Genomic DNA, 14,113 nt, shown 5'->3' on the forward strand with positions numbered 1-14,113 from the left:
TGTAATATTACAGAAAGGTTACTTAACTAGTTAAAATTAAGATAATAGAAACCGATGAACTCACCAGAAGCTACAAATAAACTCATTTTGACACCTCAATTACTTACCTTTTGAAACTTGTATCCAATCAAACTTGTATCTGAATTAGATCTGGTATCAATTCAAAGTTAATGGCGAGCTTCTTGAAAGCTGCATATGATCTTTAAAATTTTAAAAATCAACTTTGAATTGCGAATTTGCAGAAACCCCCTCGATATTTACTAAATACATATGACAATCACTCCAGCATTTGGATCGAATCATTATCTTCTCGGGTAAATACATTAATCTTTTTCTATCCTGTGAACTTCGCTATTTTTTATTCTCCAAAAGGCGAAAACTGATTTTTCTTTCAACTGAAAATTGCAATTTTATTTTCAAGCTTTCAAGAGACGTATTTTCCGTAACTTTTAAATGTGTTGATAATAATACCTGCTTGCTGGTACATCTGCTGTTGAGGTGCCTGTGACTGTTGCTGCTGTTGTTGGGACTGCTGCTGGTACTGACTGACCACTTTCTTCTGTCTCGCAACCTCACGCTCTCTCATCCTAAAATACCCCTACCTCTGCTCTGAGCTTTAACAGTGAAATCATGCTGCATACTGCGCGGACAAATAGGTTAAAAGTTCGGCGAGGTATCATCGACTTTGTTCTAATGATAAAAACTTTTATCAGTGACGGCTATGTTTTTCAGAAAGTTTGTGGCACTAACACATAAAACAACCGAATGAAGTCGGCCTAATTCGCCATAAAAACTGTCGGGAAATGTGCTGGCTTTGATAAAGTTTAGATGAAGCGTAGTGCAGCCTATAGAATTATAATTCTAGAATGAGAAAAAAACTATGAAAAAATCAGTCAAATTGTCCTCGAATTTTTGTATATTTATTAAAGTGGGAAAACTATTAAAACAAAGCAAGCAATAAAACCGACGCAAAATTAACAGCAAAAACTTCAACGCCCCTCAAAGTGAACATCTATAGTGTATCCTGGTGGAACCATTTCGGTAGGATAAATGAAGTAAAAATAAGACAAAAATTCAAGTGCCGCGCAAGAGCTGAAATCTGTGCTCGCTTATCTTAAATACAGCGGAAATCTGTGCTCACTTTTTAAAAACTCTCTGGATAAGAGGGGTAAATAAAACAAGCAATCATTTCTCTCGGTTAGATCTAAAAATTTCCGTTCACGGCTGGGCGTTTCCTTGTTTCAAGATTTCCCGATTTTTTGAATTGAAAAACACATTAATAGATGAATATTAGCCATCAGGTTCCACTTCTCCGATACTAGTTTGAAAACTAACTATTATATCATTACACATTTTAGCACAACAATCTGCTGGAAAATAGAAATTGTGATAATCGCCAAGTTTCATAAATTGCCTTTTTCAAACATAAGTTTGCAAATTATGAAAAACCACTGCTGTAAAGTGAGCATATCAATGTCCAAATTTAGGCTTTAAAATATGCTTATTTGCTTGGAGAAAACAGAAAATCTGAAAAAACTCAAAATTTTTGTGAATAGTAAGTGCATATATTATACTCATCCGGACAAACAGAAACAAAAAAATTAACTTAGAGATTAGTAAAGAAAACTTTCATTTTGTTAGAACATATATTGTTTGAAAAATAAATAAAATTTAAATCTTATTCGTCATAAATTGCTTTGGCCAGCTGTGACAGCATAGAGTAGCTATTTGATTGGATACTCAGGAAATACACCAAGCATCAAGTAATAAATTTGCAGTAAAGTTTGCTGTTTACTTTAATTGTTTGCTGATAATTTCTATACCAACACGATAAATTTTTTCAGCAATTTATTTTTTAAACTCAGTTCTTGACAACAAATAATAGGGCCGAAGCTTTGCGCTTTCCGATATTTGTAGAAACCGACCGATGAACGGTTTGGCAGAAAAATACGAATACGCAGGAAAAAGTTGTAAGACCTAAATTACCATAGTTTTGCTTCTACTTCAACAGCCTCTTGCTCGATCAAAAAATTAGACAATGGTTTTAGGATTGAAATTTGACAAAATATAAATTTTGGGAAACATAAAATTTCAAGGGCACCGACTAAATCAAACTGCTCGTATGGTCAATTCGCTCCCATTTTAGTATTGAATGGCAAATTGATTTGAAAGGACAGAAAGATTTATTCTGCGCTCTGATATACCAGATTTGAGATAAAAAGTTCGCGGATCAAACAGAATTGGCATATGCTGGAGTTAACAGAACCAAGTTGGTGATTGACAACACTGGTTGCTAAATTTCCAAGATACAGTTCTCCTCTTACGTTTCAATGACTTCGTAAAATAATGCATTACAATGAACACCAGCTTTTCTTGTTTTTCGTGGAGGAACCAAAAGTATGTATTAACATCCCAATCTCCCAAAGAAATAGATGCTACTCGCCCTGTATAACTTTCGAGTCAAATTTACCTCAAAGCGGCCCGCTCCTTTGCAACTTTTCTAGCTTGTTTATTATAAGGCGCATGTGGCTGTATGTCCATGTATGCAGTCACAAATTTCTGCACATCCACATCGTACTTATTGCCGAATGGCTTGCTCAACGCAAACTGCATGAACAACTGGTAGTCATCGCAGCAGAAAATTTCTCGCGGGTGTTTGTACAGTTGGGCTTCAGCGTCGGGGTAGGGTTTGATCTCACGACCACAGAAGTCGCACTGACCTGCGAACACGCCCTCGTCCATTTCTCGATCCGTCAATGGCGTGAAAGTGATCGGCTTCTGACGAGACTCTCGCTGTCTCTGAAATGTAAATAAGGGACCAGTCTTGAGATAGAATAAATCCAATGTCGCTCAACCTAAATTTCTTACAGTTCGACACAATTAAGCAAAGCATAGTAACCGGGATTTCTATGGAGTACAAAAGATTGTTAATCTGATTCACATTTAACTCACAATACTTTCGGCTAATACGTCTATGGTTTATCAGCGCTACACTAAAAGATATATGCCACAACCTATAGTATTTATAAAATCTTAATCTGCTCTGTAACATTTTTCATTAGAAATGACTGCAATTGAATTGAACAACTGCATGCTGAAAAACCTCGCCGAAATTTGAATCCAATTCAGAGATTATGATTGATCAAACTCACCCTTAGAATTCTGGGAGGTCCAACTTGGTCAATATCTGCGTAGGCAGTGGAAAGATTCCTCAAAGGAGGCACTCCAACACCTCCCCAAGAATCATCTGTCACAATTGTTGACGATCCATCGGCACCAATTTCATCATCATAATAGTCTTCGTCATCCATAAATTCATCGTCATCGAAAATCTAAATATAATGGTACGATTCAAATTTTCCATTCCACCTTTTTCAATTGAAGTTTACAACTTTGTAGAAGATAATGTACAACATCCATGAGTAGTAAAATATAGAAATTTAGGCCACTGTAAAATTTGCGAAAAAAATTAAAAACCGAAATACAACACTTAAATCCTCAACCCACTACTTAATTTTCAAATTACTTTCAATTTCCCCAATATTTGCTTTTTCAATCACTATAGCTTACTGAGCATGTCAAACCACAGCAAAAGATTGTGGCCATTGAAACTTTGGTTGCTTATAGCTTTTTATTTTCTATACTTACCAATTCTTGATCAGCATCAAATTGATCATACAATTCATCCTGCTCAGCCGTAGCCTCAATGCCAGTTGTTTGATCGATACTCTGTTTCTCAGCTGACCGGTCATTAGTAATATTCTGACCCTCTTTGACTGCCAATGAGCTCTCAACTTCTCCCTGAAACACTTTGGGAGTCAACCAAACTTTTTAATCTAATTGTCCTATGGTGCTACATACTATACCAAAAAAAAATATGTAAAATTTTGTTACTCGATTGTATGACCAGTGAGCAATTTATTTACTGTTATTATTCGCCAATAAAACCCTTTCAATTATATCACTTAAATCAAAAAGAAATGAGCGGTTTACGTGTTAGCACAGCCATGAGATGAAAACATGCGGCTTTCAGTTTGACTCCTGTAGGCTTGACAATTTTTGTCACTCTTTTCGGGAACAGAAATTGTAAGTACTAATTATGAAAACTCGTTCAGTATTTTTTTCCCGATAATAATGGACAGTTTTTCTTCTGCATGAAATGACTTACTCACTAAACAGCCTGTCTGTGATTTAACGCCTCTTTATGTGCCTATATTTCGTATCTACTATCAGTTTTCCAGCCCTGTTGCTGAATTGAAAAAAATCCTTACTTAAATGCGGAAACAACCGACGAAAGATCGTCCAAAATCCAGCCACCCATTCCCAAGAATAGGATCGCTAAACTCAGCACATGAAAATGAATGAAAACTTTATTGGTGAATGATTGCACATAGCGGATTGAAAAGACTAAATGGTGTTTACCCAAAACTAAGCTCTTCAAAAATTATTTGTCTCCAACAAATCTTAAGCAATCAATAAGCAAAATTGCAAAGTTTTAAGCTAAATGAACTTAATTGGCGGAAAACAGTGACAAAATATGAATTGAAACCAGATCTAATTAAAAACGGAACCTACAAACAATAACCGCGGATAATAGTGACGAGATTTTGTCTTTCTTCTCAATTAAAAAACTTTCGTGAACCGATCGTGAATAGATTAAAATTACCGATCGTGAATAGTAATGACAGATAATTCAAGTTTTTATTTAATTTGATTTCAATTCACTTGCTGCCACTAATTTCCAATCTCGCTTACTTGGTCTCATCTGTTCACATGTTGCACGTAAAACAGTGACAGATGCGAGTACATATAGACTAACTTAGAAGCCGTTCAGTAAGCGGCCTTTCATCTATAAATGTATTTGTGGTGATAAACTTAAACACTCTAAAGTTCATTCACATCTAGGAAAAATTGATCATTTCCACTAATCTGTTGCCGAATGGTGCCAATTACAATAAATTGAAACCTTTTTTCTCTTTTCAACGAAAAAAAATGCAGTTGAGATACTGCTTTGTTAATTTTCCGTACATTTTTAATATTACCCTTTTTGTTCTCATAATTTTTGGTCAAACTAACGCCATTATTCAGCTGCTTAGTTCCATAAACATTTTCCCCATCTCTTCGAGAGTCAGTGCGCGTTAAGAATTTCTGCAGCATTTCGAAAAGTCATTAAAAAATTATTTCAGCGTTTTCAATAGAGGTAGGTCGGAAAACTTTCATAGCCAAAGAACGAATTGAAATCATCTCAGGAAAGAGGAAAGTCAACAACAATGAAGCTGAAATCAAGCGCAAAAATATCAGCAGCATGCCCAATTATATGTTAGAATAGAGTTCTCGAAAGCCTAAGGCAATTAGAGCTCAGACACGAGGGTTCTAGCGCAAATCATCTAAGTATTCCCAGAACTATTTTCCATCTCATTTAGACCCCAATTCTGCTGCTTTAGGTGTCATATAACGGTAATTTGCTAAATAAATTGACACAACATCACGCAAAAAATAAACACCTGCCTGGTTCTGTTGCGCTTTGATTACAAAATCTGTAGTTGGAATAAAACACAATTTGATAGTTGAAACATAAACCGACTAACGTCGGAAAAATTGCTCGAATGAAAAGCGGGGGCAAATCAATTCAGGAGCTGTACTCTATGGGTGCAAAAACAACACACTAAAGTCGGGTTTGCACCGCGACCTCTTGAGTCCAATTCCGTCACTTTGACAAAGTCATTAACCACTCGGCTATCAGGGCCTTCTCATCGTCTCTGTAACAATCGGTTTTGTTTGAACAACAAACTTTATTTCGGATTGAGAGCAATTGAAATCACTCAACAATCAAAAAGAAGTGCGAAAAAAAGTCACTTGAGAAGTCAAAGATTATTCTAGAAGAAAAGCGCAAAAAACGGTCAAGCGAAAGATTTGCATAAAAAAGACACCCGTTTAAAATGATTGCTTCTCATTACAGAGCAATTAATCATTTCGCCTGATATATACATCAATCGTGAATAGCTTTGGAAAATCAGATAACAGCGCTTCCCATAAATTTGTCCAGGAAGCTTGGCTTAAGGCGTCCCAAGTTTTTCCCAAGAAGTTTGCTCAGTAAATTGCTTATATATATATATATATATATATATATATATTATATATATATATATATATATATATATATATATATATACACCTTGCCGTAGCTTAAAGTTTGCAAGAAAGTCTGAGTGTGAAATCTAGTATAAACATAAACGATTAACGTCGGACAAATTGCTCTCCAACGCGGGTGGGGCCATTTACTTCAGGGGAGGGCTGAATGTTTATTAGTGCCAAATACATTTTCATCCTTCATACTATACTACAGCATTAACCACTCGGCTATCAGCACCTGATAATTTTGTATCTTTTTCAATCATTTGTTTTAGCAACCTACATAATTTCTGAAAAAGAGCAATTTAGACCAGACAACGATCATGTAGTCAATTGTGCAAAAGTCACACACAGTGAAATCGAAAAACTGTTCTTAAACAAAAACTGTCAGGCTAAGATTTTGCATAAAACATAAAAAAGAAACATAATATACAATTACTTCAGCGTTTGAGAGCAATTAAAAAATATGAACAAAACGTGAAGCTGAGCTTTACTAGTGCTCTTACTTAGCAGCCAAATTGCTGTCTAATAGAGAAATAGATGATCAAAGTTAAAGCAAGTGAATATCAACACAAATTTGGTTGAAAGTTCTTGATGAAACTCTTACAGTGACAAATAACTTCTATCTTGAGAACATTGCCCATAATATGATAACCCATAATATGAATTGATTTCAAAAAATGAATCACACAAATGCTGATCATTTCAGTCCAAAATATTACACAAAATCTAACACGAACCTCAGTTAATATCAATAAACTGATGCGGAGCTTACCACTACAGCCTTGTTAAACTACATTTCTTGCTCTATTATTTCAGAAATTATTTTTGTCCTAGAACAACAATATCTCCAAGATATACACCCTCGTTAACCCCCCAAAACCAATTTAGCGTGAACTTTCGATTGATACTTCTTTCGCATTATAATATCCTCTAGTTTATGTGATCAATCGCACAATAACGGGTGGAGATTGAGATGACAATCTCTGATTAGCTCTTAAAATTAAATAAGATATACTAGGGGAGCTTTTTAATGGTGAAAAACAACTTTTACTATATATGTTGCATCTGTCAAAATTGACTGTATAAAAAAACAGTTTGTTCCTCCCGCTAAGTAGGAGAGAGATCAAAAACTTCGTTTCTTACCTCGTTAGCAGCATTTCCATCTCCTATGTATTGCGTTTTTGTATCATCTCTGTTCTGCTCGCCATCTATCGCAGCCATTTCTGCAAACAAAACAGTCGTCTGAAACTTTTTCTCAAATTTTCAAGAAAAAAAAACGCACTAAATTAAACAACTTTTCAAATTAAGTTTATGACTATAGAAAATGTTAGCAGAAACAAAAATTCGAAACACACAAGAAGGCTCGGTAATGTGCGAACGCACATAATGTTCCGACCCCGCTCATCCACTTTCTTGACTTAATTGGCTACCAAATGATGAAGAGATAGAAAACGTTCAAAGACATGCACATCGTTCAATAAAAAACCAAAGAAATAAAATCATGCCACGCTATAGGACCGATAAAAAGTGTTTGATAATATGACTACTAGAAAGGACAATAATAAACATTAAACCTTATTTACGACCAAAACTCGAGGTCTATAAGTAAAAATTATACCGAGAGCAAACTCGCATCAGATAAAAACCTAAACAAAACAATTTAACCTAAACTCCATTAGAAAAGATATGGAACCTGTCCCAAATGCGAATGGTTAACAGGTCGACAAAAAAGAGCAAATAGGTGCGAAGTTCAAAATTACTTTTAAATTTTTGAAAACAATTAATTTCGCAGTTATAAATATCATTAGATTTCAATTGAAATCATAAAATGTTCATTTAAATCTTCATAGGAACCAATTGAGACAAGACGTTATCCAATGTTTGATTGCGCAAAATTTCAAAGCAAATGGTATCAACGATTATTGTTATATTTTATAAAGAAACCAGACATCTTTTGAATGTACAAATAGAAAAAAAAACTAACATTTTATGAAATCTCGTAGTAACAGTAGTCGCAAAGCCGAGAAACAAATGTTTGAAGCTATAGTCGTTACAAAAATTAAATTGTAGCTCATTGGAAACGGGTTGTGACCTGTGTTAACAGAGACTGAGCTACAAATCGACCGAAAAACTACTTAAAAAATGAAGCTCAAAAACCCAAATTTGTTTGTGAAAGAAAATATTTTTAAGTCTTAACAGACTTAGGAATTCAACAAAAGCGATGGATTAAGTTTTAACACATCAGGAAGTAAATTGGGCCTGTTGATAATGAGAATAAGTCACAAACACACAAAATAACAAAAACAAAGAAGCCAAAACTTCAAACAATTTTATGACATGACACTGTTCAAGGCACTATAATTATAAGATGTTACCTGCAAGAACTGTATATTGTCATTTCCCCTCATCATAACATCAACGAGTCTTCTTTATAGAAGGACTACTAAGACATGACATCAAAAAGAAACCCAAAAAATGAACAGTATAGAAATCTTGAAAACTTTTATGAAACTAAATGATCGTAGCAAACAGTCACAACGCATAACCGAGCGCGCAAAAATTTTTGAATCAACAAAAGTAATTAAGACTTCTAATTAGTGATATTGAGTTACATGGTAACGAATATAAAAGCAAAAATGAGACTGAAAAAATTTTTTGTTTTAATTTGAAAGTCATTAAAACAAACAGCTATAGACTGAAATCTTCAAATAGGGTGAGCCATACATCCTAAATGATCGTAGCAAACAGTCACAACGCATAACCGAGCGCGCAAAAATTTTTGAATCAACAAAAGTAATTAAGACTTCTAATTAGTGATATTGAGTTACATGGTAACGAATATAAAAGCAAAAATGAGACTGAAAAAAAATTTTTTGTTTTAATTTGAAAGTCATTAAAACAAAAAGCTATAGACTGAAATCTTCAAATAGGGTGAGCCATACATCCTAGGGAAGCAATTAAGATCCCTCGTTGTTTTATATATGGCGTAAAACAGCCAGCGAAAAGAAAGACAAACACAGGCAAAATAAAAAAAACAGTTCTGCGAGACAACTGTTGCTCAGCCCAAAAGCATAAACTATTCAACGAAAACAATTAGCATACCCGGATACGCCTTTTTCCAACATTGTGAAAAGTCTCTACCATGCCTTCCTTTGACTGGACTTGTCAGTTACGTGATAATTCGACAATGCAATTATAATCAAAAATAAAAAAAATGTTAACACGTAGTACCAGAATAAAATCATTAGTTGAATATAAATCCGTTGCAAACATCAATTGATCACTCAGAGGAAGTCGGGTTCCGCCTGTTTTTGCTGAAACTGCGCCCGAAGTTGAGATAAATAATATAAAATAGTGGCAAAGTTCAAAAATTCACCGATATTTTCTCAAAGCAATTATGTTCAAAGTCATAACAGACATTAGAAAAATAGAAAACAACTGAAAAAAAATGTCTAGGTTAACTTATACCTTCTAAAAGCCAACTAGATCATTGATTGGGACTTTAAGTCATTGGGCTACAAAAAGCTTAAGAATTGAAAGCAAAACGCAAAAAGTCCATAATTTTTTTACGAAAACAATTGGTCAGAGCCATAAAACCATGAGCTCAACTCTGAACACATAGCATAATCTCATTGGGACTCGTTTATTGTAAAAAGTATCTTTCATTAATTGAGCCCTGATTTGAAATTCTTGTCAGTAATTTACATAAAATACATTTACATAGCGGAAATATTTTGAAAAAAAGGTCGCGCCCCATTGAAATCGAAAAAGCTTTATCGTAAGAATCCATGGTGAGATCGAGATCAGCCCAGCTATTGCTGCGCGTCTTACAAAACACTCAATTGTTAAAATGGTTGCAAAATAAATCAATTCTATACAAAATTTTTCAGTTTGTAAAAAAATGCATAATTATCGTGTTTAAGTTTGCAAAAAATTGGCAAAATTATAATTCCAGAAGACTCTTAAAGCCTGCTGCATTAGAATAAGCTTTTTGTGAGCTTAAAAAGAATATTGCCGCAGTTTTAGGGTGTCTAGTTCCAGGAAATTTAAAGCGAAAAAAGTCTGAATTTTGAAAAATTTAGCATAAATTATAGACGAAAAAACTCGGATCTAACAATTCAGCAACCCTCCTCTACCTTTAGAGATAAAATCAATAACATTACAATTAACAATTTTAACATAATTTAGCAAATTTGACAACAATTCGGTCAAATGGACGAAAAATTTGGTCAAAAAGGTGAATAAAAACAGCTGAATTACGTCTAATAATATTCACAAAACTTTAAACCACGATAACTCCCTATACAAAGCGAAAATTTAAAAAATCTTTTTTATTCCATATTCTACGCTGGACGGGCTTTTTAAGGATAACACTCTCACTCTCTACGATTATTATATCGATCGGCCAAAATTGCCTGAACAAAAAACCCATTTGAGTATATAGTTCCTCCCTCCCCCAAGAGGGGTCGGAACAAAAAAGCGGAACAATGTCACCAATTTCTATTTGATGCTTCTAATATGAAATAAGGGCAGCTGCGATAATATATTAAGCACCTAAAAATCCAAACAAATTGATACAAGTTAATGGGTTATTCAAACTCGATTAAGATATGTTTGACAAACCTTGAATATTTGCTTGCTTGACTAAAAGAGATTTAGCATCCCCACCGTTCCAAGCCAATGTAGAGAAATCGTCAACATCAGTTTGTGTATCACGAGTCACAAATTTTACCTTCACACCATCAAACCGAGTTCGAAACTCAGCTAGAGAATCAGGTTGCTTTTTCCCTCCCCGCTCTCGATAATCAACAATCATTTCTTCTTCTGGTTGATTTTTCTCTTCCAATCGTTGCTTATCATTTTCATCGTCATCAAAAATTTCGCCACTAACTTGATCTGGGGTTTTGATTGGTGCAATTTTGTCTTTCCCAATTATTTTATTTCGTTCAGCTGTGACATCAACAACTTCATCGGCTTCGCCGTTGTCGCTGTGTTTATCGTCAACCTCATTGCTTTCGTCATCTGATTCGTTGGATACTTCGTCTCCTTCGGCATTCTCGACATCATCTTTTTCGCTGTTTTCCTCGTCACTATTGTGGTCATTTTTCGAAGCTTGCGCTTCCATTCTAACTGAAATAAATCGAAACCTTCTTTCATTAAGTAGTCAATTTTCTTCATATGATAGGCTACATGACAACGAAACGTAAGCCGAAATCTTCAACGACGTGATAGAAATCAGGAAAAAAGTAGATGCAAATTTATCGGATTCTAAATTGTAAGCCGCCAGCCAGATCGCTATTTATTGTCATGAGTTGCAATACTGTGTCGCTATTCGGCATAAACTCCCCTGATCAAGTACACTGAAACTGAAAACATAACCAACTAACGCACTCGGTGAGGGGGCTTGCAGGAAAGTGGTATGGGGCTAAAACAGTAGGATCGTAAAGGGGAAGGGGTTTCCGAACAATCCAAAATTTCTCCTTCCACTTCTAAATTTCCCTAAAATTCCTCCTTGTGAATTTACGCATACTCAGTTTGCTGAGGGGCAAGGGTTCAGAGTGATGGGTGGAGTGGAGTGGGGCTCATACTTAATGAATCGCCCTTTACAACCTTTATCAACACAAAAAGTCATGACCAGAAGAACTCAGATAAAAAATTGGCATTACAAAAATTTGCATAAAAGAAGACCAGCAAGACTAATATATTTGCTACAACTTCGTTTGAGAGCAATTAATAAATTCTGTTGAATTTTAAAATACAGTCCCCAAATTGTTGGTTGAATTCTGTAAAGAAGGTCTGCTTCAGGTAGAACTTTCTCGCCTCAAAAACATTACTAAAGTTAGATCTAACACACAATAATACCGGCAGTTCTATTGCGCTAACAGCAAATTATAGAGGATCTCGTTTTGCGAACAATTTTCTTGCTGAAAAAATTAAATTGCTTCCGGCTCCTTACAAATCATTTCATTTTTCGGTTCCTTTTATGTTCAGCTATATTGCAAAGAACTACCTGCCTTTATCTAAAATTGGAAAAACATTTTGATGTTTGCTGGGAAAAATCTTATAAATAGCCGACTAACGTCGGGCGAATTGCTCTCAAACAACCGGCGATTGGTTCGCATCGGTAGTAGCCAGCTAGCTGCGGCTCAGAGATGCAATCATTGAGAGGGGGGTTAACTAGTTGGGACACGGCTGGACGAGAAGGGGGTCCCAACCAAACCGCTGGGTGGAGGAGGGTGGACTGGGGGGGGGGGGGGGTCGAACTCAAGAACTACCCTTCACACCATGAAATTATCGCTTCAAAACAGTTATGGTGAATCGCATTCTTAGAGAGTGCCTAGGCGTAAGGCTCTAAGAGAACTTGGATCCCGAGCGTTCCCTGTTGATCCCGTTTTTGTGGACGAAAAGTCAAATGGGTCAGACCGGAAATCGGTGCAGCGAAAATGGCATAAAAAAGACCACAGGGCTATAATTGCAACAAACTTCGTCTGAACGCAATTAATACACTACAGTACCAAAAAGCTATGTACATCAAGAAAATTTTTTAAAAAGCTGCACAAACATCAAATAATACAACATTTTGAGTTCAAATCAGTTCTCTAGTACCGGGAAGTTAAGCCTTTACTTTTTCTAAAATATGTTAGACAGTTTGTGAAGTTTTCAGACAAATTTTTAAAGACAACTGAGTCAAGGCTTTGACTATTTTTCTTCCAATTTTTCCCGAATTTCTCTCGGTTGTCGTAATTCTTGCTGCGCAATTGCCCATTATTTTTCAATTAGATTCAGATTGGGACTATTTGCTCACATTCCAGTACCTCCCGCTCCTCTTCTTTGAAAATTTGATGACAATCTTTGCTTTGTTCACACAAGCATCATCTTGTTGCAAAATAAGGTTTTGAAAATCCAATCCTCTTTCGTAATTTTCAACAATCCCACGCGAACTAGGCCCTTTAGCTTCCTTGATCATCTAACAAACAGTGTCCGCTCATCTGATGTTTTGTACGCCACAACATAAGTGATTGCTTGTGCAAACTCAAAATGTTGCCAAGAAATCTCGTTTCATTTCTCTGAACAACTCGAACAATTCCTTCGCTAGAGACGACCTGAGCCTGTTACACTTTTGATGTAGTTTGTATGCATACTGTGCTATATCTTGATACAGCTATCCTGATTTTAAGCTGTTTTACTCATGTTTTCTGACTATCAGAATTGGACATTTCCAATCGCAACAGCGTGGCAAACAGTAAAGTAACAAAGCAGCTTAACCTTCTTTTCTGTCTACGCGGAGAGATTGAGAATGAAAACGCGTTTGAAATTTAAAAATTTCAGGTCTTTCTTCACGTCTTTGTGACAATCAAACGTTTTGAGCAAACGTATTGTGCTGTACGTAGCTTTTTGGTACTATAGTGTAACTTGAGCAACGAAAAAAAGACTGCCAAATTGTGTTCTTACATTACAAAATACAACCTTTTACGCACTAAAAATTGGACCACAAAGCAAGAGATATTAAGCAGACCAGACCAAAAAGATAACTGCTAATCCCACAAAACTGACCACAAAAAGCTGGAATTAAAATGCATAGCCTTGAGATTGCTCAATTAGTTGCTAAACAGTCAAGCGTGCTGATTAATATAGATAAACAGAAGAAGGGCTCAGCTGACGGCTTTGCGGAAGCAACCTCAAAAACTGTTCAAAAGTTCTAATTTTGAAATCTTAAATTTTTCCAAATTCAAAGTTTTTCACTTCACTCGAAAAGAATGATTATTATTATTATCGTTAGTCTTCATTGTATAGGATTCCTTAATTGAACCTGGAATGTGTTTAGAGTTTAGGTGTTCAAATGACATCAAATATTTGCGTTGGACGTCTTTTGGCGAGTTAGTAATTTACGACAAAAGAATCAAACAACTTAGCTAAAACTCGAAGATAATGATTGACACAAGCAAGCTCACGCATTCAACATTCAACAATTGAAAGA

General features: G+C 35.4%; 1 protein-coding gene across 1 annotated transcript in view; it reads right to left on the minus strand.

Moving 5' to 3' along the window:
* Positions 1 to 11,476, minus strand: part of LOC142353910 (uncharacterized) — a 55,016-nt gene extending 43,540 nt beyond the window's left edge. Inside the window, exons 1-6 of the mRNA XM_075406140.1 lie at positions 10,759 to 11,476; positions 7,279 to 7,358; positions 3,649 to 3,801; positions 3,153 to 3,332; positions 2,471 to 2,799; positions 472 to 587 (exon numbers count right to left, since the gene is read on the minus strand). Coding sequence (XP_075262255.1) covers positions 472 to 587; positions 2,471 to 2,799; positions 3,153 to 3,332; positions 3,649 to 3,801; positions 7,279 to 7,358; positions 10,759 to 11,260 — 1,360 coding nt within the window. The 5' untranslated portion in view covers positions 11,261 to 11,476. The remainder of the gene's footprint in view (positions 1 to 471; positions 588 to 2,470; positions 2,800 to 3,152; positions 3,333 to 3,648; positions 3,802 to 7,278; positions 7,359 to 10,758) is intronic.
* Positions 11,477 to 14,113: the final 2,637 nt, after the last annotated feature.

This window comes from Convolutriloba macropyga, chromosome 15 (genome assembly GCF_964194025.1).
Source record: "Convolutriloba macropyga chromosome 15, txConMacr16.3, whole genome shotgun sequence".
Classification (NCBI taxonomy): domain Eukaryota; kingdom Metazoa; phylum Xenacoelomorpha; order Acoela; family Convolutidae; genus Convolutriloba; species Convolutriloba macropyga.